The sequence below is a fragment of the Hypanus sabinus genome, chromosome 8 (genome assembly GCF_030144855.1).
Source record: "Hypanus sabinus isolate sHypSab1 chromosome 8, sHypSab1.hap1, whole genome shotgun sequence".
Classification (NCBI taxonomy): domain Eukaryota; kingdom Metazoa; phylum Chordata; class Chondrichthyes; order Myliobatiformes; family Dasyatidae; genus Hypanus; species Hypanus sabinus.
In genome coordinates, this window is record NC_082713.1 from 46,595,544 (window position 1) to 46,621,273 (window position 25,730).

Here is a 25,730-nt window from a genome sequence, read left to right on the forward strand (position 1 = left end):
AAAATTTGCAGGATCCTGCAACTTTGCTACTGCATACTAACTCACACCAAATTTTATTCTCTATGATTGAGAGTTAATTGAAAATCCAATTTTAGGATCCCAGACTTGTTTCACATCTACCTATCATCTGAAACCTCTTTGATTTTGTAATTACTTCCAGTTCTATGTTTCTCTGCAATTTTTACACTTCGGCTACTGGAAATTTTTTAGCATCGCTGCACATTCTCCTTTGTCAAGACTCTGGAATTCCCTAAAATTCTCTGCCTCTCTTTCCTTGTATAGATTACATCTTAAAACTTTAATAATTTGCGCTAATATTTCCTTTGCAATTGTAGGTTAATGATCATTAGCAGATAATATATCACCACCTTCTTAAGAACATTGGGGATGATAATAAATAATGACCTTCCCAGTGATGCACGCTTCTCAAAACGTGAGTATTTCCTCTAAAGGATAGTGCCATTAGATACCACCACCCCAGGCTGCAGATTAAATGTTCTGTTTCTTCTTCAAAACTCATAAATCTAACACAAATGTTTAGGGTCCTTTCCTCTCTGCCTCCTGCATTAGAATGTTTCTCCTACTTTTTATTGACAAGAACTGGTGGGATATTCGAGATGTGATCCAACTATGTGATTTGCTAATTTTTACTCCAGATACAAATTCTTCAGTAATTCAGTATCTCATTCATTTTGAAGATAAAAGTATTTGCAGAAAATGGAACATGAAACAAAGTGCAGAAGTCTGAAAAAAGTCAGTGATGAGCATTGAGTGATGCTCAAGAATGATCTGTGGAGCCAAAAGTTGGAAGTCAATTACATCCAGTCCTCAGCTCAAAAGGTTGATTTATACATTTTGCCTTCAAATTCTGCTCGACCTGCTAAATTCTTCCAATGTTCTTTTTTTTATTCCATTGGTTTCATTTGCTACTGTGAACTCTTTAGATTTGAAGTCTATATCGCACCATCTCGGATCGCAAGACCCTGCAACGGATAGTGAGGTCAGCTGAGAAAATCATTTGGGCCTCCCTTCCTGCTATCACGGGCATTTACACTACAAACAGCATTATGAAGGACCCCATGCACCTCTCATACAAACTCTTCTCCCTCCTGCCGTCTGGGAAAAGGCACCGAAGCATTTGGGGTCTCACGACCAGACTATGTAATAGTTTCTTCCCCCAAGCTATCAGACTCCTCAATACCCAGAGCCTGGACTGACACCTTACTGTCCCATTGTCTTGTTTATTATTTTTTGTAATGCCTGAACTGTTTTGTGCACTTTATGCAATCCTGGGTAGGTTTGTAGTCTAGTGTAGTTGTTTTTTTTTTCTCTCTCTCTGTTGTTTTTTTTACATAGTTCAGTCTAGTTTTTGTACTGTGTCATGTAACACCATGGTCCTGAAAAACGTCTCATTTTTACTATGTACTGTACATAGCAGTTATGGTCGAAATGACAATAAAAGTGACGACTTGACTTGACTATAAGACCATAAGACCACAAGACATAGCAGCAGAATTAGGCCATTCAGCCCATCGAGCCTGCTCAGCTATTCATTCATGGCTGATTTATTATACTTCTCAACTCCATTGTTCTGTCTTCTCCCATAACCTTTGATGCTCTGACTAATCAAGAATCTATCAATCTCTGCTATAAATATACTCGATACTTGGCATCCACAGCCATCCATGGCAATGAATTCCAGAGATTCACTAACCTCTGGCTAAAGTAATTCCTCCTCATCTCTGTTATAAATGGATGTCCCTCTACCTTGAGGTTGTGCCCTCTGGTCCTAGACTCACCAACTAGAAGAAGCATTGTCTTCACATCCTCTCTGTCTAGGCCTTTCAATATTTGATAGGTTTCAATGAAATCTCCCCTCCATCCCATTTCTAAATTCCAGTGTCTACAGATGAACAACCATCAAACACACTTCATACATTAATTCTTTAATTCCTGGAATCATTCTTGAAAACCTCCTCTGAACCTTCTCCAATGCCAGCCCATTTTTCCTTAGATAAGGGGTCCAAAACTGCTTGCAACACTCCAAGTGCGGTCTGACCAATGCTTTAAAGTTTAACTTGCAGGTTGAGCTGGTGATAAGGAAGGGAATTGCAATGTTAATCTCAGCTCACACCCTTGCTTTTATATTCTAGTCTTGCCGAAATGAATGTTGACATTGCATTTGCCTTCCTTATCAGCAGCTCAACCAGCAAGTTAAACCTTAAGGTATTCTGCACAAGGACTCCAAAGTCCTTTTGAACCTCTGATTTTTTGTATTTTCTCCACATTTAGAAAATAGTCTATGCCTTTATTCCTTCTACCAAGGTGCATGACCATACAGTTCCCTACACTATATTCCATCTGCCTCTTCTTTGCCCATTCTCCAAATCTGTCAAGTCCTTTTGCAGATTCCCTGCTTCCTTCAAACTCGTCTACAAACTTGGCCACAAGCCATCAATTCCATCATCCAAATCATTGACATAAATGTGAAAAGAAGCGGTCCCGGTACCGACCAATACGAAACACCAATAGTCACTGGCATCCAAGCAGAATAGGCCTCCTTTATTTCCAATCTTTTCCTCCTGTAGGTCATTGAATCTTCTATCCGTGCTAGTATCTTTCCTGTAATACCATGACCACTTATCTTGTTAAGCAGGCTCACGTGTGGCACCTTGTCAAAAGCATTCTGAAAATCCAAGTAAGCAATGTCCACTGACTCTCCTTTGTCCATCTTGCCTGTTACTTAAAGAATTCCAACAGATTTGTCAGACAAGATTTCCCCTTAAGAAAACTATGCTGTCTTTGGTCTACTTTATCAAGTACCCCCAAATTCCCCAAAACCTCATTCTTAATAATAGACTCTCAACATCTATACAATGACTGTAGTCAGGCTAACTGGCCTATAATTTTCTTTCTTCTGGCTCCCTCCCTTCTTATGACATTTGCAATTTTACATTCCTCCGGAACCATTCCAGAACCTAGTGATTCTTGAAAGATCATTACTAAGGCCTCCACAATCTCTTCAGTTATCTCTTTTAGAACCCTAGGGTATAGTCCATCTGCTCCAAGTGATTTATCTACCTTCAGATTTTTCAGCTTCCCAGGTATCTGCTATTTTGCAATAACAACAACACTCACTTCAACCCCCTGACACTTTAATTTCTGGCATCCTGCTATTGTCTTCCACAGTGACCACTGATGGAAAATACTTACTAAGTATTTTGCTTCAATGAAGAATCATAATCAGGAAGAATACCCTGGTGTGACTTCCCATAATGCATCACTATGCCCTGTCTTAATAAATCCCATCTGCATTCTTTTGCCCACTTCCTCAGTTAATCAACGTTTTTTTACCTTAGAGAATTTTGTTCATTGGCCACTATAGTGCTTTTTTTTCAAACATGGTGTATTTTAATCTTGCATGCATTAAATTTCATCCACTATTAGAGTTGCACAGCAGGGAAACATGACCTTCAGTAGAACTTATCCATGCTGACCAAGGTGCCTGCCTGAAATAGTTCCATTTCCCTGCATTTGGCTTATGTCCATCAAAACTTTGCTATCCATGTCTAGGCACAAATGTCTTTTAAATGTTGCAATTTTACCTGCGTCAACCACTCTCCCTAGCAGCTCATTCCGTATACCCACCATCCTCTGAATGAAAACCTGCCCCTCTTTATCTTTTCCCTCTCACCTTAAACCTTTGCTGTCTAGTTTTATACTTCCCTACCCTGGGTAAAAGACTGTTACCAACCACCTTATCTATGCCCCTCATGATTTTATAAATTCTATAAGGTCATTCCTAATCTTCCTGTGGTCAGGGAGAAAACAGAACTGGTCTATCCAGTCTCTCCTTATAACTCCAGTCTTCCAGTCCCAGAAGTACCCTTGTGAATCTTTTCTTGCACCTTTCCTGCTCAATTAGATCTTTCCTATAGCATTGCAACTGGAACTGCACACAATATTTCATTTGCGGTCTCACCAATATCTTGTACAGCTGCAACATTATGTTCATATCCTATGCCCTGATATCCATTTCCCTTCACAGATGCTGCCTGGCCTGCTGAGTTCCTCCAGCATTTTTGTGCTTGTGCCTTCTTCACCACCTTGTCTGTGTTGCTACTTTCTGGCAACTACGTCCATGTACCCCGGGTCTCCCTGACCTACAACACACCTATAGGTCCTGCCGTTTACAAATTACGCCCTTAATGCAATACTATGCCCTCTCATAATAAATTCCATCTGCCATTCCTTTGCCCTCTTTCTCAGTTAATCAATGTTTTGTTCTTACCTTAGACAACTTTGTTCATTGTCCACTATAGTGCTACAGTTGAGAATTCTACTTTTTACATATTTTATTCAAACTATTCTGTAACTGTTGAAAACTTTTGATTTACAGCACTAATTGGTTTGGAATCAGCTCTAGTTCTTATTGCCTGAGAACTAATGAAACCTAACATTGGAAATAGGAGTGGTCTTAGCACTAAGACATAAAGATGCTGAAGTAAAAAAAAATCTAACTGCCCATGCTGGAAACCCAAATTAAAAACAGAAGGTTTTGAAAATGTTTAGCAGTTCATGTGACAGTCCCTAAATAGATGATCTGCTAAACAATACTCACTCTTTGTTCTCACTTATCAAGTTCTCAGAATTTGAGGTACACGTTGTAATTGGACTAAGTGTTGTCCGCCTGGGCTTTCACTCAAAGTCAAAGAGAATGTTGGTCTGACAGGGTGTTTCCTTATGATTCTTTATCGATTATATAATTTACTTATTTGTTTTGTTGAATATTCATTATGTTGAAAATGACTTTAATCAGCATTCTTAGTTTTCTGGGAGGAGCTACCATTATTAATGTCAGTGCAATCCAAGCAGAAATGGCCACTAAGCTGAAAATTGAGTCACAGAGACATAAGACAGTAACAGGCCCTCTTGCTCACCACAGCTGTGCTGACCATTGTAGCCATCAATAGTAATTACATTTATGTGCATTAGGTCGATACACTTTGATGCCTTTGAAAGATCGGGGATTTTAAATTACAACCCAAAGCACTAGTGTTCCCATTTAACAGCTTTAATGATTTAAGAATACATTCATGCAACTGTCAGGATTAGGATTGGCCCAGAAATTGGCAATGCTAAATTCTGGGATGCATTTTTTCTAGGGTGTACATACATATGCTTTTTGCTTTTCATACTTAAAATACTGAAATTGCTGAGAAAGTGACTATTCATGCTAATGAAACTGAAAAAGCACAGTACAGTCTTTTAAAGTCATTTTTAGTATAGGGAAATATAGGTGGAGAAATGGATACCTGCTAACATGCTCAGTTTTGGCAATAAAGTCCATTTTCAGCTGTATTGGTAAAATGACACCAACACAGCAACCTTTAATGAATGCAGTAACAGAATGAAAAATTGAAACAATTATGTTCTTTTATGGTTAGATTGTGTGATTCAAGGCAGAATTAAACATTATGCAAATTATTTTTTACATGAATCTTGAACTATCACCTAGCCAGGCCTATTCTAAGCACTCTTGCATACAATTTCTCAACTGCGGCTGGTTTTAAATTGCATTACTTTCAAATCATGTTGAATATTATCATCCTACAGTATCCAAGGACTGGTAAGACTTCTATTTGCTAACAATTTCTGGGTTACTGCTGAACAGAAAACAACATGAGTATTGGCTTAAGAAACACTTAAGAACAACCGTTATGACTCCTGAAATCTTTGGGACTTTAATTGTTTATGCTAACTGTGGCAAGTATTGGTAGTAATGTAGGTAATCTGTTGTTTGTCTCCAATTTGTGCAGATTTTCCTTAATTTCCTATGTGAAAATTAAAGGCTATTTGAGATATTTATTTGTAATGTTACTATTTCATATGTCAACTGTTCTTGAATTAATGACATGATTGGAAGGTGGTTTTCTTCTCCTTGCCCACTCTCAGCTCACATTGTTCTTCCTGTAACAGTGAGGAGGCGAGGGGCGAGCAGGAAGGAAATGGAGTACTCAGTCTATGCAGAGCAATGTGATCTCTATATTGTTTATTCCTCCTCCTCAATTCATGTTATTCTGTCTCCCCTCCATTTATACAGGCCTGTTATTAGTTCATATTGAATTTTCTAATTCTCACATGCACTTCGTAAAATATTGCTGGTTCTTCATTTTTACTGTGTCTAAATCCTGGAACTTCCTATTCAACAGCACTGTGGGAATATCAGTACCAAAGGGACAGCAGGCAGGGCACCTCACTCATCACCTTCTCAATGGACTGACAGCTTCACAGAATATTAATATAGAAAATCAATGCTGTTTTCTTTCTTTCTTCCCCATCTATGTTCCCCTTTACTTACCATTTCAGTGAAATTCTTGTTTTTGAAGAACTTAAACAATTTGATATTACTGATAGACAATTATAAATCCCACCCTTAGTATGCCTCTGTGCAATACCTAGAACAGTAGCAGTTCAGAGCTAAAAATGGACCGAAGGGTGTTAGAAGCAGCACTGGGAGAGGGGAGTTTTGGGAGACTTTGAGAGGTTGTTAGAGAAAAAATTATTTTGTTTGTTTTCAGTCATTGAAAAATGAATAACATTCAAAGAAATCTGACTGCTTCTGTGGTCCATTTACCCTGATTGTTAATAATTCATGTAACTGAGATTTTTTATGACTCTTGATATCTAAATACCCAGAATATCAATTCCATGAATCAGTTTGTTTTTCAGCGGGATATCATGCTGACCTTACATGGAGTCTTTCGGCTACACGTTACCATGGCCATTTTTACTCAAACTGTGGACTACAATCTGAGCTTCAACTCATTATTTGGTTTCCTTTTAGTCCTCCGATACCTTCAGGTTAAGTTCTTCTTTATCTGGTTCTCCTTCCGTCAGCTGGAGCTGACTGGAGTCTCTTTTATTTACCTTCTCACAAGAAGCAACCGATTAGAAACAATATTGCATCTTTTATTTTCAGTCCATGAAGCTTTAAGAAAAAGGCACAAGTGTATTGGGATTTAATTTGCCTTTTATGTACATACTTTTGCTGAATATTCTGTTTCTTAAAAATTCCAGAAGATATAATTGTATAATTTTAGACATCTTTGCATGCTAAAATCAGATATTATGAAAAGGAAACCTTACAGCTCAGATTAACCAAAATGTTCTGGTGATCCTAATTCTCAGATGTCTCATGCTCAGTGAATTATATCCCGGGATGTGTCCTTTGCTGCTAAGCAGAAGGACTGTGTGGTTCAAGTAAGTTGCTTATTACCATCTTTGTAATAGTAATTAGAGAGGGTCAATTAATGCTGGACTTACTAGACATATACACATGCTGAAAAATGAGTAAGTACTTACTCAACGTTTCTGAGGGTGATCTTCTGATTGGTTCTTGCACTGGAGACTGTGATGTAGATATGCAGCGCAGTCAATTTCAGCATTATATTTTCTGCTAAGTCGCCACTAAATCGTTCTTTCATCACATCACTGCAGCTCTGCAGAAGGAAAGTAAAAACTTCTGAAGTGATTCAGTAAACACTAGTAACAGAAATGCACCTTTGACACCCTCAAATTTCCCATCTGCTCTCGGGAAACCATTGATTTTTGGTGGGGTAAGTTGCTTCATGGCATTTTTCTCAAGAGATCATTTTCACATGTTAAACTGGAGAGGAGAATGTTGTCAAGCCTTTTGAGAAAAGGAGAAAGGGCGGGTTGGCTGGGAGGTGAGGGAGCTGTGGTGAGTAGATGTGGAAGGTGGGAAATTGGAGTTACGTCATTCTCAGTCATAATGAGTTGACTATTTATTCCTCTCCATAGATGCTGCCTGACCTGCTGAATTCATCCAGCATCTTGATGTGTTACTTTTCCAGTCCTGTCTTCACTTGACACAAATCTGCAGTATATATGAAATGCATAGCAGGAGTCAAAAGACAGAAAATAAAACAAGTTTTACTTAATTTGCTAATCCATAGTTTCGAAGCACAGAAGTGAATGAAACTAATTCAAACTATTCCTTGCTTCTGCTAGAGTTTCCTAAATCAGCATAGAACAATTTAACCTTGGAATCAGTTTGCCACATGAAAGCTGCATGCCCGAGGGCTTGAGATCCATTTCTCCATTTGACTATTGAGGAAAGATTACCATTTTTTGCACTAATTACAGAATTCACCATATAATGTTGCTGATATTCTTTATATTGGTGTGAATGCCATGTAGATGTTCTCCTCACTTTATGCAGTGCATTTCTTAGCTCTGTTACAGTTACTCACCAGCCGTTTTTCACTAATTAACATACTCACTGTGCTTCATGAGACCATGCTCCTCCATGTTGAACAACTCATGGAAGAAGCACTGAAAAATCTACATTGGTAGGGAGTCTCCAAAGTCTATCACCAGAAGTGGCTTGCAAGCACCATCAATGACCAAGTTGGTTGAGTCCTAAAGGACACAGATACCAAACTGGATCAATGAGAGGTAATGAATAAATGTACAGTACTGTGCAAAAGTCTTAGGCACATACAGTATACATATGTAGCTAGATTGCCTAAGACTTTTGTACAGTATATTTATCAACATGGAGTGGAGAGTGAGTTTGTAAATCTGGCAGGACCAAAGGATGTTGGGAATGGTGAGCGTGAAGCGCTGTGGGAGGAGTGTGGTATAGGTGGCATGGAAGGAAAGCCAGGTGTGGCGATGGTGGGGGTGCAGACACACCTAGTCTTGAGATGCCAGGCAAGGTTATTTGATTCCAAACAGTTGGTTTATTACTCATTTCAGAATATCTCTGTGGTGTTTTCCGCTCCCTCCCTTCTCCCTTCCCTTTTTCCCAGCCATGATTCCCCTCTCTATTCTCTTCAAACCCAGTCCACAATAGAGACCCATAGCAGAATCAGGTTAATCATCACCCATATATGTGATGAAATTTTATTTTTTGTGTTGTAGTAGTACAGTGCAATACATAAAATTACTACAGTACTGTGCAAAAGTCTTAGGTGCCCTTCCATGTGCCTAAGCCTTTTGCACAGTACTCTACTGAAACACTACAGTTGTGCTAAATTGGATAGACTCTGAATAGGTTTTGCACTCAAATCTAGGTATTGATGAGCGTTGTGGACCGTTACCAGCAGAGAAATGTACACAATACAATTTATAATGTTATGACCTGGCATCTCTCTCTCTCTCTCTACTATTACAGTGAAGCAAGGGATAACCTTGATTTAATTTAAAAGACCTAGTGAACTTTTATCATAGGATATCTAAAATGCTATCAGATGTGATACATAGAAAATAAGATGCAACAGGCAGCTAAGAGGTCCCACAATCAACACATCAAATCTAAGTTCTGTAGTCTGACCACATTAATTATGTAATTGAAGAGAGAAGGCAGCTCTACGAATTCCATCTTTTTTGGTGGAGTAGTTCACCATGAGTTTGGTACAGACACAGCTGAAACATCAACAACTGTGGACAGTCAGTTATGCTGCACAGATGATATGTTTTGGCTTCATTTGTCAGCTTCATCATAGGCATTAGCCTCTGTAGTATACAAGACATCTTTTTGGAGCGGTGCCTCAAAAATGCAGTATCTATCATTAAGGACCTCCACCACCCAGGATGTGTCCTCTTCTCATTATTAACATTAGGAAGGAAGTACAGAAGACACACAAGCAGAGATTCAGGAGCAGCTTTTTTCCCTCTGCCATCTGTTATTTGAATAGTCATTGAAACCATGAGCATTACCTCACTACGCTTTTGTTTCTGTTTTTGCATTACTTCTTTAACTTTGCCAAGACCATTCAGCTCCAGACTGCCTCGTACTCTTGCTTCAAATATAGACAAAAAGACAAGTGACAAATCAAATCCTTTTTCACTTCCAGTTGCCTGGGAAAATTCAGTGTTTATATGCAACTCTCCAGGCTAAACAGTTTGGGGCTGATGTTGGCACAGAATTAACCACTACCTCTTCATTTTTGAGCATGCCTGAATATCTGGATGCCCTTGCCCAGCATTACCCTCGGAGACTGCCTCCTGTTAGAAGGGTATTAAGATGGCATTCTAAATGAAGCTGTGTCTCAGCCTGAAGAAATAAGATAGTTGGACTAGGCTGGGAGTGGAAGTGGGGAGACAGCTGGTCACAGTAAAAATTAATTTAAGTTGTACTCCTAAAAAAGTAGATTGGGAAGATATACGTTGCTGTATTGCATAGAAAAACAGATGCAAGCCTACAATTTCTTGTCAACTAGAAATGTAAACACTGGACTATAAACACTATTTAAAGAAATTCTATTCCTATTTATTTTAAATGTTAATATATCTACTAAGATAGCAAACAACTCAGATCAACAAATTAAACATTCATGTGTAAACATCACACAACATAATTTTTAACCTTCCAAAAGGTCCATAAAAGGGTAAATGTATTTTATTAGAGTTATCCATGTTATCACTTAAAGTTATTAATTAACTGACAGTAATATCAGGAATTCTGGAGTAAAAACAGACCTTGTTGAAGTATGAGGTGCTGTGGGAGATTATTTCTTATGATAAAGAAAATATACATAATTTTATTGATACATTGGTCATGACTATGTAACAAGATGGAATATTGATTGAGTTTGTTTGTAAGCTATTGCTTTGCAGTTGATTAGCTCGGATAAGTGCAGTCTTTAATGGGATGATGTCATCTTCAGGAGGAAGGGATATTGATCTAGTGAACATGATTGAATTTACCTACATATACATTTCTGTGCAATGTTTTGTAGCAGAGCGTTTGGAATAAGACGGATGATGTCGCACTTGTGTAGAATGGGAAAGTTATTAACTGAGAATTTGGATAAAAAAGGTTTTAATGTTGAAAAGAAAAAAATTTAGATGTTAAGAAATCTAAACTTATATGTTTATAGAACAAGGTCTCAGCAATCAAGCAATATTTTGGTGCAACCTCCTGATTTTGTGATTTTTTCATAAAATATATGGTTTTCCTGTCATTACTTAGTTTTTGTCAACACAGTCAGAGACAATAAAAAGCTAATTATTCCTATGTAGCGATGTACTACATACAGAGCCAGAGATGCCACGCAGTTGGTAAGCCATTTCGAGACTAGTTTATTCAAACTTCGCGGCGCTGGCATTTAATCCCTAGTGCCCGCCCTCTCTGGGTGGAAATGACGTCAGAGGTGCATTACCAACGTCTCTCCCCGCGCACTGGCTATTTGTGAGCCGGTTCGCCTGTGCAGGAAGTGGGTCGCCACATAATCCCCTTCCCCCAAGAACCGGCGATACACCCCCCAATGTCCATAGTCTGGATCAGCCTCTGTTTGGGAGGTCTGCCTCTGCGCCGCGGTGCCTGAACTGCAGCCGGCTGCGCCAAGTCCACATGGGCTGGTTTCAGTCGGTCCACTGTGAAAACCTCCTCTTTCCCCCCACAATGTCCAGAACGTAACTACACCCGTTGTTGTTGATCACCTTGAACGGCCCCTCGTATGGCCGCTGTGGCGGTGCCCAGTGTATGCCCCTTCGTACAAACACAAACTTACAGTCCTGCAGGTCTTTGGGTACATGGGTCGGGGTCCGTCCGTGCTGTGAAGTCGGCACGGGGGCCAGGTTGCCGAGCCTTTCACGTAGTCTGCCCAGGACTGCTGCGGGTTCTTCCTCTTGCCCCCTTGGGGCTGGTATGAACTCTCTTGGGATGGCCAGGGGTGCGCTGTACACCAACTTGGCCGACGAGGCATGCAGATCCTCTTTGGGCGCTGTGCGAATTCCCAGCAGGACCCAAGGAAGTTCGTCCACCCAGTTAGGTCCTCTCAGATGGGCCATGAGAGCCGACCTCAAGTGACGGTGGAAGTGTTCCACTAGTCCATTCGACTGTGGGTGGTAGGCAGTAGTGTGGTGTAGCTGCATTCCCAACAGGCTGGCCACAGCCAACCACAGGCTGGAGGTGAACTGGGTGCCTCTGTTGGAGGTAATGTGGGCCGGTACCCCGAAGCGTGCTACCCAGGTTGCAATCAGTGCTCGGGCGCAGGAATCAGCAGATGTGTCGGTGAGCGGGACCACCTCTGGCCACCTCATGAACCAGTCTACCATAGTTAGGAGATACCGCGCTCCTCGGGACGTTGGTAGGGGGCCCACGATATCCACATGAATGTGGTCGACCCTCCAGTGGGTGGGTTCGAACTGCTGCGGTGGGGCTTTAGTGTGCCGCTGTACCTTGGCTGTTTGGCACTGCGTGCACGTTCTGGACCATTCACTGACCAGCTTGCGAAGTCCGTGCCACGCAACTTTGCTGGAGACCAGCCGGACGGTTGTCCTGATAGGTGGGTGCACCAAACCGTGTACGGAGTCCGTGAACGTGGTGAACGGTCTGCCTTCTAAGAAGTACCTGAAATGCCGGATTGCCAGATACAGTGCCAACAGCTCCCAGTCGAAAGCACTGTACTTGAGTTCAGGTGGCCGTAGGTGCTTGCTGAAGAACACCAGGGGTTGCCAGTGCTCCTCGATGAGCTGCTCCAGCACCTCACTGACTGCCGTGTTGGATGCGTCCACCGTGGGGGCGGTTGGAACATCCGTTCTGGGGTGCACCAGCATTGCAGCATCTGCCAAGGCTTCCTTGGCTTTGACGAAAGCAGCCATGGCCGCCTTGTCCCAAGTAATGTCCTTGCCTTTACCCGACATCAGGGTGTACAAACAGCGCATGATATGGGCTGCTGAGGGGAGGAAACGGTGGTTCCCATACCAACGAACTCCTGCAGGCCTTTGACCGTGTTGGGCCGGGCAAAGTTGTGGATCGCCTTGGTGGGCAGTGGTGTTGCCCTGTCTTTGGTAATCCTGTGGCCCAGGAAGTCAATGGTATCGAGACCGAACTGGCATTTGGCCGGGTTGATCGTGAGGCCGAAATCACTCAGGCTGGAGTAGAGCTGGCGGAGCTGGGACAGATGCTCCTGGTGACTACTGCTGGCTATAAGGATGTCATCCAAATAGATGAACACAAAGTCCAGGTCACGTCACACCGCATCCATTAGCTGCTGGAACATCTGTGCGGCATTCTTCAGGCCGAACGGCATTCGGAGGAACTCGAACAGGCCGAAAGGGGTGATGAGTGCTGTTTTGGGGATGTCTTCCGGGTGCACCAGGATTTGATGGTATCCTTGGATGAGGTCTACCTTGGAAAAGATTCTTGCCCCGTGCAGGTTTGCTGCAAAGTCCTGTATGTGCGGCACAGGTTAGCGTTGTAGCCTCGTTCAGTCTGTGGCAGTCGCAGCATGGTCTCCAACCCCTGGCTGCTTTGGGCACCATGTGCAGGGGGGAGGCCCATGGGCTGTCAGACCTCAATTCCTCCATCCTCTTGAACTCCTCCTTCACCAGGCAGAGCTTTTCCGGGGGGAGCCTTCGTGCGCGGGCGTGGAGGTGTGGTCCCTGGGTCGGGATGTGGGGCTGTACCCCGTGTCTGGGCATGGCTGCCATGAACTGCGGTGCCAGAATCGATGGAAAGACCACCAGGATTCTGGTGAATACGTTGTCCAACAGTGTGATGGAGTCCAGGTGTGGGGCAGGCAACTTGGCTTCACCCAGGGAGAATGTCTGGAAAGTCTCGGCATGTACCAGTCTTTTCCCTTGCAAGTCGACCAGCAGGCTGTGAGCTCGCAAGAAGTCCGCCCCCAGGAGTGGTTGGGCCGCTGCAGCCAGTGTGAAGTCCCACGTGAACCAGCTGGCGCTGAACTGCAGCTGCACTGTGTGGGTGCTGTAGGTCCGTATTGTGCTGCCGTTTGCGGCCCCCAGGGTGGGTCCTGGCTTCTTGTTGCGGGTGTCATACCCCGTCGGGGGCAAGATGCTGATTTCTGTTCCAGCGTCGACCAAGAAGCAGTGTCCCGACTGTTTGTCCCAGACGTACAAGAGGCTGTCCTGGTGGCCAGCCGCCATAGTCATTAGTGGCAGCTGGCCCTGGCCCTGGCCTTGCAGGGTGGGCAACAACGGCGGGCTTCTGTGCCCCACTGCTGGTAGTAGAAACACCACTGTTCACTGTCCTCCTCACTCCTGCCTCTGTGTTGTGTGTGCCCCCCTGTCGGACCTGGTCTGGTCTGCTGTTGGGCGCGTGGTCTGGTATTCTGACCGACGGACGCCACACTCTCCCTCTTGGCTTTCCACAGCACGTCTGCCCGGGCCGCCACCTTCCGGGGGTCGCTGAAATCTGCGTCGGCCAGCAGCAGATGTATGTCCTCAGGCAGTTGTTCTAGGAGCGCTTGCTTGAACATGAGGCAGGGCTTGTGTCCGTCAGCCAGGGCCAGCATCTCGTTCATCAATACTGACAGCAGTCTGTCTCCCAAACTGTCCAGGTGAAGCAGGCGGGCACCCCGCTCATGCCGCAAGAGGCCAAAGGTCCCAATGAGCAGTGCTTTGAATGCTTCATATTTGCCTTCTTCCGGGGGCGACTGTATGAAATCCGCAACCTGGGCGGCCATCTCCAGGTCAAGGGCGCTCACCACGTGGTAGTAACGCGTGGAGTCAGAGGATATCTGCTGAATCTGGAACTGGGCTTCTGCTTGGCTAAACCACACGCGTGGTCGCAGCATCCAGAAGGATGGCAGTTTTAGCGAAACTGCATGAACAGATGAAGAGTCGGTTATCTTTGGTCCAAATCCCGTTTGGACCATCGGGGTCACCAATGTAGTGATGTACTACATACAGAGCTGGAGACGACACGCAGTCGGTAAGTTGTTTTGAGGCTAGTTTATTCAAACTTCGCGGCGCTGGCATTTAATCCCTAGCGCCCTCCTTTCCGGGTGGAAATGACATCAGAGGTGCATTACCAAAGTCTCTCCCCGTGCTCTGGCTATTTGTGAGCCGGTTCGCCTGCGCAGAAAGTGGGTCACCACACCTATTTATTTAGTCGTGTATAGATTTAGAACTTTTAAATCATTGTGTCTACACCATAAGTACACGTATATGCTGTTAAATGTTGAATATTCACTTTTGTTCATTTTTTATGCTATTTCACGTGTACTCCTTTAAAAACTCTTACATCATGTAACTTTATCATTAGCATTAAATATACAAAATAACAACTTGGACATAAAAACACATTTTTTATTTTAAAGAGACAATTACTTTAATAAATCAGCTGTTTTGGAGGAATATATTGTAAGCATATTAATTTGAAACAAAGAAAGTTCCATTTGACAGTGTTGACTGAAACCTGATGGTTCTGGCAGTGGCCAAATTACAACAAAAAATTCCTACTTTTATACCATTCAAGTTAATGCTTCCTTGCTTAACCACAGTGCCTGCACTGTTTTTGTGCACTTAATGCAGTCCAGTGTAGGTCTGTAGTCTAGTGTAGCTTTCTCTGTGTTTTTTTTATTACGTAGTTCAGTCTAGTTTTTTGTACTGTGTTATGTAATACCATGGTCCTGAAAAACGTTGTCTCATGTTTACTATTCACTGTACCAGCAGTTATGGTTGAAATGACAATAAAAGTTGACTTGACTTGACGACCTGACTTAACAACTTTATTTAACAATTTGGTACAACAAATAACAATTTGTCATGTATATTTTATCCTTCTGTAAATATTAACAACAAAGGTAAACAGCAAAATAAAAACTACAGTACAACTGCAATGTTTAAGCATAAACATCAAAAAATACACAGGAACTTAAAAAAAATCCCATCCATGTGTGGGCTTGAAAATCTTCGAAAATGTTCAGTCAGCTTTATCAGGAAGTAGATGATTAATATGCTCCTCCTCTATGAAGTCCATGACAGGTGGTAGATCTCCCTCGTCCTGCTTGCATGACCCGGTGATGATGGCTCCATCAGTTTGACCAGAATATCTTCAACTGGTATGAAGCACGTACCCTTTCCACCTGGTTTTGGATGAAAGCGCGTGTTGGGCCCATGAGGCTGGAAAAACTCCACTGGAACATCTTGACGATGAGCATCCACAGTGACAGCCTTTGACTGCAAGCCAATCTCCACAATTAATGACACCAGCAGATATATCTGTCGTAGTCCTGTCAGGATACTCCGGGGTTCCTGCTGCATTTCCTCCATCAGCATTGCCAAAGGCCCTCTGTTCTTTCCCATTGTGGTAGGGCCATCGTTCTCCTCAGCCTGTTCCCTGGCATGTGTATTTTCAGAAAACTGAGATGTTGTTGGGCTGAAACACTGGCATATATGTGGCTCACATGACAATGATCTGCAATGGAAGCTGTTTCCGTAAGGTATGACATGATGGGTTTTCCTCGTTGCTGGTACAGGTTTTAGTGGTTGAGAAAGAAGTGCTTCATACGTCTGCATGTCACCTTCAGCAATATGATAGAGCTGAGTGTGGTGATATCATGTGTAAGAACATGATTGGAGGGATATAACCATTTTCCTTTTGAAAATGGAGATAATTTAAATCTAAAATTGATAATTGACAAATTTGAAGCATTTTGTATACTGAAGCGTTACGTGACGTATGAGCGGTATAAATTTTTTACATGTAAGCAGAGAGCTAGTGAAACTATTTGTCAATATGTTACTGAGTTGAGACACCGTAGTAAAATATGCGAGTTTGGAGAACTGACAGACTCTCTCATGTGGCATTCTGGATAATGGTCTGAGAGAAAGACTGTTAAGAAAACAAGACCTAGACTCAGATAAAGCTTTGATGCTCTTCAAAGCTTTGGAAACCGTGACGTTACAGGCTAAAGAGCTTTTCACTGAGAACTGCAATGTACATGCTGTGAGAAAGCGTGAATATATTAGAAAAAATAATAAAACAATAATAAAACTGACAAAGAACAAAACGTCATCAGAGAGAAAGAAGCAATGTGATCACTGTGGGTGGCAGCATTGGCCAAAACAGTGTCCAGTGTATGGGAGATTGTGCAGCGACAGCGGTAAGAGTAATCATTTTTCACACTGTTGCAGAAGTAGAAAGAAAATAAAACAAGTAAATGCAGTGCTTAAAAATGAACTTGAGGAGTTTTATACAGATGTGCTTTGTGAAAACAAACAAAGTAAGAATGACTGGACTATGCCATTGCAAATGAACCAAAACAATATTCTGTTTAAACTGGATACTGGAGCAGAGTAAATGTTCTTGCAGAATCTGAGCTTAATGCATTAAAGCCAAGACCAAAGTTACATCAGACAAATATAAAAGTGACTGAGTATTCGGGTGCAGACATTCCAGTTAAAGGAACATGTGTGGCGAAAGTATCACACAAAAATATGGTGCACAGGCTTTCATTTGTGTTTGTGCCTAAGAATGTACAGTCAATACTGGGTTTATCTGCCTGTGAGAGACTGAATTTGGTGAAAAGAATCTTAGTCCTGGACAGTGACACAGAGTCAGAATACAGTGACTTGATGAAAGAGTATGAGGACTTGTTCAAAGGGCTTGGTTGTCTTCCAGCAGAGCACGCGATTAAACTTGACAACACAGTGCCACCTGTAGTACATCCAGGTAGAAAAGTGCCTTTTTCATTATATGATCAACTGAAAATAGAGCTTGACAGAATGGAATGGCTCGGAGTCATAAAAAAAATTGATGAACTGACTGAATGGGTCAATTCGCTTGTCATTGTTGATAAGAAAAATGGAAAACCGAGGATTTGCTTAGATCCAAGAGACTTGAATTGAGCCATTAAAAGAGAGCATTTCAAATTGCCTACTGGTGAAGAAGTTATGTCACAGTTTGCCAATGCTAAGTACTTTAGTAAATTAGATGCATCCTCTGGATTCTGGCAACTTAAACTAGATGAACCGAGTTCAAAATTGTGCACCTTTAACACTCCTTTTAGACAATAGACAATAGACAATAGGTGCAGAAGTAGACCATTCGGCCCCTCAAGTCTGCACCGCCATTCTGAGATCATGGCTGATCATTCACTATCAATACCCAGTCCCTGCCTTGTCCCCATATCCCTTGATTCCCCTATCCATCAGATATCTATCCAGCTCCTTCTTGAAAGCATCCAGAGAATTGGCCTCCACTGTCTTCCGAGGCAGTGCATTCCACACCTCCACAACTCTCTGGGAGAAGAAGCTCTTCCTCAACTCTGTTTTAAATAACTGACCTCTTATTCTCAATCCATGCCCTCTGGTACTGGACTCTCCCAACATCTGGAACATATTACCTGCCTCAATCCTATCAAATCCTTTAATTATCTTAAACATTTCAATCAGATCCCCTCTCAATCTCCTCAATTCCAGCGTGTACAAGCCCAATCTCTCCAATCTCTCTGCGTAAGACAGCCCTGCCATCCCAGGAATCAACCTAGTGAATCTACGCTGCACTTCCTCAATTGCCAGATATTGTTTTCTTCGGCTTCCATTTGGAATTGCATCAGCTCCTGAAATGTACCATAAAACCATTTACATGCTGTATGAGCACATTGAGGGCATGGATACTTACACGGACAATATTATTGTTTGGGGAGCATCTAACCAAGAGCACGACGCCAGACTCAGACAAGTCTTTGAGGCAACATGCAAGGCAAACCTGAAGTTAAATAAAGACAACTGTCAGCTAGGAGTGACTGAACTTACCTTTCTGGGTGATATCATCAGCAATGAGGGTGTGCGTCCTGATCCATTGAAGGTTTCTGCTATTGAGAACACACCAAGACCGCAATGTAAAAAGGATGTTCAAAGGTTTATGGGAATAGTCAACTACATGGGAAAATTCATACCCTATCTTTTGGAACAGCTTGCTCCATTTAGGCAGCTAACTGAAAAGAAAAACGAATGGAGCTGGAATCACGAACAGGAGAAAGCTTGGCAAAATCTTAAGAAAGTGCTCACCAAAAAACCTGTGTTGAAATTCTGTGATGCTGAGAGACCCATCAAAATCTCATGTGATGCGGCTCAAGCAGGCTTAAGGGCAGTATTACTCCAGAATCATGATAAGGAATGGCTACCAGTGGCATATGCATCGTGTTCATTGTCTGATCCAGAAACAAGGTATGCCCAGATTGGAAAAGAATTGCTCAGCATTATGTTTGCTTGCAAAAGATTTCATCAGTTTGTGTCAGGGCAATCTATTGATGTTGAAACTGGTAATAGGCCTCTGATTGCATTGTTCAACAAACCTTTAAGTGACTGTCCTTTGTGAATTCAGTGAATGATGATTAAATTGCAGAGATATGCATTGAGTGTGTCATACACACCTGGAAAATTCATGTACACAGCTGACACACTTTCCAGAGCCATGGATCCAACAACAAAAGACAGTCACAGGGACGCTGTTGATGTTCAGGCATTTGTTGATATGATCATAGAGACTGTACCTGTTGCTCCTAAACAGTTGGAACTGCGGTGTCTTGAGACAAAGAAGGACAAAATTCTCTGTCAGGTAATACAAGTGGTGATGGATGGATGGCCAGATAATACGCATGACTGTACCACAGAAGTACAAGAATATTGGAACCACAGATCAGAGCTTTCTATTGTGGGTGGAATATAGTACAAAAGTAGCAGAATTGTGTTTCCTAAAAGTATCCGAAAAGAAATGCTTGGGAAAATTCACAAAGGCCACCTAGGTATTGAAAAGTGTAAGAGAAGGGCGCAGGAAGTGATGGTTTGGCCCAGGATGAATCAAGAAATTGCAGAATTGGTGTCTTCTTGTCAAATATGCCTTAATTACCAACCTAGCAACCCTAAGGAGCCACTGCATCCACGTCCTAGTCCTCAGAGACCTTGTCAAAAGGTAGGCATTGATCTTTTTGTAACTGACAACAAAGATGATCTACTTTGTATTAATAACAGATTACTACTCCTTGTATCCTGGGTGTGTGGTCTGAGCATGAAATCAGTTTTTTTCCCAGACATGGTGTACCTGATGAAGTTTTCACAGACAATGGTCCACAATTTAATGGTGAATGCATGAGACATTTTGCTTATGAATGGGGCTTTGTTCATACAACATTTTTCCTTCAGTCCAATGGATTAGTTGAGAAGTCAGTAGGAATTATCAAGAAACTGATGCACAAAGCAAAAAATAGTGGAAGTGATTTTTATATTAAAGTACTGCACTTGAATGTGGATTTTCACCTCTTAGCTCTTGATGGGAAGCCGTTTCAGATCCAATCTGCCAATAGATGAGATCCTTCTGAGAACAGAAGGAGGTGAACAAGTGAAAAGATGGAAAGATGAACACAAAGCAAAGCAGAAAAGGTACTTTGACAGATGTTCTTGTCCATTACCTGAACTGCTCCAAGGAGATGATGAGGATACAAGACAAACTGAACACATGGACACAGAAAGCTACAGTACTTGAAGAAGTACAACCCAGATCATACATGGTCCAAACAGAAGGAGCAGTGTTAAGAAGGAATCGCAAAGACCTCAAGAAAGAGCCAACTTCAGAGTTTGATGCAGACCAGATAAAACATGGAAGTAACAATGAATGGCTGTTAAAATGACTCCTGCTATCGATAAAATTATCCCAAATAATTATAACCCTCTCACAGACTCAGGTTTTCAACTTATAAACAGATGATGAAATTGCCCATATCTTTGATTGGACACATAAACATGATAAAAATGTCAATTTTACCAAAGTTCCTGTACCTTTTCCAATCTATCCCACTTTCTCCTCCATCATTTTTCTTTTATTTATTAAAGAAAATTTTTTCTAATTTCATCTGGAATAATAGATGTCCAAGACTCAGGCTTTCCCTGTTATATTCAGCAGATAGGAAAAAACTGGTCAAACAAACTAAAAACCCCTTCTTAAAACATACAATGGTTTGGCACGATGCTGTTGTGCATTTGGGAGAGGCATCACAATTAACCCAGTTTACTCTTATCTTTGGTAATGGTAGCTTCTGGCCCGGCAGAGCAGACCATGGCTTTAAAACTTGGTCGACCCGAGGCATAGCTAAGGTGTCTGATCTTTATAATGGCAATACATTTAAGTCTTTTGAAGAACTCAAGGCCACATATGGAATTCCAACAAAACACTTTTTTAAATACCTTCAGTTGTGAAGTTTTATTATGTCCAAGCAAGGTTACAGTTTGAAGCTCCCTCCTTTATCTACCCTAGAAGACATCACTCTGAAATTATCTGAAGCTAGGGGACATGTGTCTGTATTATACAATTTGTTTGCAGTAAATGTAAAGAGTCATCAAACATACTACAAGCATGGAGAACTGATTTGCATGAGAATTTGTCAGGAAGAGTGGTCAGAATCTTGTTCCTTAGTTCAAACCCAATCAGTGAATACTCATTCTAAGTTACTACAATACAAATGGATAACCAGACAGTACATTACACCAGTCAGGTTGCATCACTTTAATCTCAACATTTCAGACACATGCATTAAATGTAATCACCAAAAGGGGTCTCTGTTCCATTGTATGTGGGAGCTCCCCAGATAATCTGCTTCTGGAAGAAGGTGCTGGATTTGAATAGTCAGATTATTGGAAAAAAAAGATCCTAAATTATGTATTCTGAACATTTATCCAAAGGACTTTGTAACCTCCAAAAATGTAAGGTCTCTGCTTAAAATTTCTTTTTTGGAAGCCAAACACTGCATAGCCTATTCCTGGAAGAAACCAACAACCAGTGGACTTTCACAGTGGCTGAAAGGAATGACTTCTTATCTTGCTCTAGAAAAGATAAGCTACATTACAAAAAACAAACTTGGCAAATTTTGGGAAATTTGGGACATTTTCTACAAGTTTCTAGAGAATAATATCCAGGATGATGAAAATAACAAACTGAATTAACTGCTTTTTTTCATGGTGGGGTGTTGGCTTATTTTGTGTTTTTTTTTGCTTTTGAGTTCTTATGTATTTTATTTTTCCCTTTTCTTTAACTTTGTTGCATTTTCAAACCTATGGATGATTTAATGTGTTTTCTTTTCATTTTGAAAAAGCAATAAAAAGATGTTAAAAAAAACAATGAAACACAAGAACTGTGTGAACCACTTAGAAGGTCTACTTGTGTTCGTAAATCCCCAGAGAGACTGATAGAGAAATTATGCATTTGCTATGGTCAATGTTGCTAATTGTTTTTCTTTTTAAGGAAAGGAAGATGTGGTAATATCATGTGTAAGAACGTGATTGGAGAGAGTTCTGAGCATGTGCAGAAATGATAGAAAGATCTGGAAGCATGGCACTGTAAGACACACGTGGATGTTGCTGTTAAATAAAAGTTCTATTTCTTCCAGAATGTTATTCTTTATTAAAAACCCATGGTACGTATTAATATAAAGATAACTACACTGAGTACTGCAAAGACTTCTCCCAACCATCTCATGGAAGATTTTGGTTCCCTGTAGCATCTGCTCTGTTTTCTCTTGGTGATTCTTGTGATTTTTATTTCTAGTTTGCTCTCGTCACCAGTGCTTTTTCAGTTTGTTCCTACCTTTTATGATCTCTTGAAGTTTATTTTTCAAAGCTTTCATCTCTCTCGAATATCTTGCTCGTTTCCTTTCTTTCCCTTTCCCCTGCTATAGACAGCCGACTGCGAGCTGGCTCCTGTACAGTCTGATCCAATGGATTATCTGGGGGAGTTTCTGGGCCCCTTCTCACGCTCTCTTGACTCTTGCTGTCTACGTTTCCACACCTTTCTCCTACTCCTCTGTTCCCTTTCATTCAAACCACTGATAGTTTTTATCTTCACATCCTCTACTCTCTTCTTCCATCTTTGCTTTTCCTTTCTCGGGTATTCCTCCTTTAACTCTGACTCACTATATATTTCCTCTCTCTGATTTTTTGGTATTCCCTGTTTCTTCCCATTTGCTCCACCACTGAAAGCTGCTGCCTAGCCAGAACTTCCTAAAATACATAAAAGGAAAGTCAGAATTTAATGGAATTACTGTGAAATTGTGCAAAATTGCTATGAACTTAATTATGTTTAATTTGGTGAAATTTTATAAAATGATTATGAAATAGTGCAACTAAATGCATTTATGGTTTTAGTCATTGGGGATACACATAGTAAGGAAATATTGTAGGCCTGTGTGTGCAAGAAATAAAGGGGAAATTATGTACATGTATATTATAAGTAATGAGGTTAATGAAACATCACAAGCCATAGTACTATTTATTGTGATCATAAATTATATTCAAGCCTCCATTGAGGATGATTTAGATGTTTTTGTCAGCACCATCAAACTACATGTCACTACCGTCAGACAGAAAACCTGATGGTGTTGACGTCTGACGGTGGTGACAAAACACACATTTTTTTCACATGACATGCATGAATTGTATACAGGAGCCATCTTGTTTTCCCTCTGTAGCTAGCTGCCTCTGGCCTCTACTTAAAATGCATAAATTTATGTCATAATTTAAAATACTTCTTTCTATACAAAAGAGACAGAGTTGCCACATCATGGTTGTGACAGTAGCAAAATCAATAAATAAGTAAAAATTATTGAAAAATAGCAAACTTACAGGAGCTTGTTTGACCTTGTTGCATTTAGCAGATGTGGAGGGTGGAATGGGGGTCCTCAGGAATACAGTTGAACATGTGGTTGACTGATTTTATTGCTTTTTTAATAAATACCTGATGGTGTTGACAAAAACTTGGGACGCATTTTGAACAACCACAAAATAAGAGTAAATATTGTTGAAAGTTCATTGCTTTTAGTTTTAAAGAGGTTTTTCACTCTAATCTTTCATCTGGCATATATATTATACATTTTAAATTATTTTTTCACACTTTTTTATCAAATTGAAATGATTGAGGACAACTAAGTTTGTGGGTACTGGGCTATCTTTTAATCATATCGTTTATAAAATTAAAAACAAACATATGAAAAAATGTTGCATTTGTATAAAAGACCCTCAGATGATCAACCCTGATTATTTTAAATAAAGAAAATGTTATTCATTTTCAATGGAATTAGCACTTTTCTTAGTGGGACATGTTTTCGCTGAAGTCTCAAAAATCAGTGGGGAACTAAATATGGTTCCTAAGACTCTCCTGGATTGTGGGAAGGTAGGTGGTGGATTCTGGATGGGAAATCAAACGGGGTTGTGTTTAGCAAAGCAAAATGAGAAATGGTAACATTGAGGATTCTATAATCTGATAGACTAAAACCATCCATTTAGACTATGGACAAAGGCCATGAAATGATGCAAGAATAAGAGACAACAAGTGAAGAATTTGAAAAAGAAGGGAGAAAATCAAATTGTCAAGGTCAACAGAACAAATGACAAAGGTGGAATTAGACAGATGTTACAGCTAAACTAGATGGAACTAAGAAAAGATGTAAGCCACGTGCAAATTTGGATCAAGATGGTATTGAATTGTGATGTTCATTGCTGGCGTGGTTCAGGTTTAGCTGTTTTTTAAGGTTTATAGGGATGATTTTGGGGACAGAACAGGGAGTTAGGGGTCAGGTTAGGGTTTAGGGACAGAGAAAAGGGAGAGTTAGAGATGAGGGGCAGTAAATGAACAGTTGGGGTCAGGAGCCTGTGTCCTGAGTCCAGGCAGGAACACTCTGTGGTTGAAGGTCAGTGAACCCAGGGTCAGGTTGATAGGTGCTGAGGAGATCAGCGATCCCCAGGTCAGCAAATAGTGAGTCAGAGGTCCATTCAGGCAGGAGTCACAAGGGCCTGTGATCCCTCAGGCCAACAGAATCAGAGGTCTGCGTGAGTCCTGAACCCAAGGCCTGAAGCACACCATAGTTGAAGGTCAGCGATCGTGGAGGTTGGTCAACCAAGGCGCAAAGAATAAATCTGTGATTGGGGTTGAGGCCTGAGGGGCAAACCTGTGAACAATGAGTCCTCAGGTTGATAGCCAGAGGTCAGCAAAGTCCAGAGGGAAAGTTGAAGGTCAAAGTCCAGAGCTTGGTGGGTCTGGAGATAGAAAGCTCAAAAGGTCAAAGACTGAAGTTGTCAAGTCCAGAGAAGAAAACTCATGAGGCTGAAGGCCAAAGTCAATGAATCCAGAGATGGAGGCCTGAAGGTTGAGTCTGAAGTCTGGGCCAGGGACTGAAAATTGAAGTCCTGACATCTGCAAACCTGAGAGTCAGGGGCCAAGGACTGGAGGGACAGGGCAGCTTGCCCTGGGATCGGAGGCCTGCCTGTGTGCATGAGAGAGCCAGTGGGAAGAGGTTTATTTTGCTGTTGTTGCTTTGATCGACTGTTATTGTTGTCCCTTGCGTTTTTCTGCTGAGCATTGTGGGTGTGCTATGTTGGAATCCACGGTGACATTTGCAGAATGTCCCAGCACATCCTTGGATCTGTTGGCCATTAACACAAGTGATGCATTTCACTATATATTTTTATGTATATGTGATAAATAAATCTGAATCTGACTTGACATTAGAAGTGTCTGAATAATCAACTACTAAAGGGCTTAGAAAGCTTTGATGATAGATAATTAACCTGAGACATTAACCTGTTTCTTCATTCATGTATGGTACCTGGCTTGTTTTTATTTCAGATTTATTGCATCTGTATTTTTCCTTTTAAAGGGCTGGTATGAAGAGAGTAGTTCTTTTTGATGGGAGACTGATACATGCACTGGATCAAGGAGCCATGTCAATAGGATGAGGCCCACATGAATGGTAATGGGACTAGTGTCCTTGTGAAAAGGTTATGTTGTGCGATAATAAAAGTTTAAACAGTGAGGCAGATAGGAGATCTACAATAAATCAAACAAGGCCCAATGGCACTTCATTCCGAAAGGAGAACAAAGGACAGATTAAATGAAAGGAGAAGATAATAAGTGTGCTAAAGAGTTTCAGGACAGATGAGTAACAATGAGGATCAGTTTA

General features: G+C 41.3%; 1 protein-coding gene across 1 annotated transcript in view; it reads right to left on the reverse strand.

Moving 5' to 3' along the window:
• Positions 1-25,730, reverse strand: part of frmpd3 (FERM and PDZ domain containing 3) — a 164,582-nt gene that overhangs the window by 65,141 nt on the left and 73,711 nt on the right. The window contains exon 8 of the mRNA XM_059976397.1: positions 7,366-7,502. Coding sequence (XP_059832380.1) covers positions 7,366-7,502 — 137 coding nt within the window. The remainder of the gene's footprint in view (positions 1-7,365; positions 7,503-25,730) is intronic.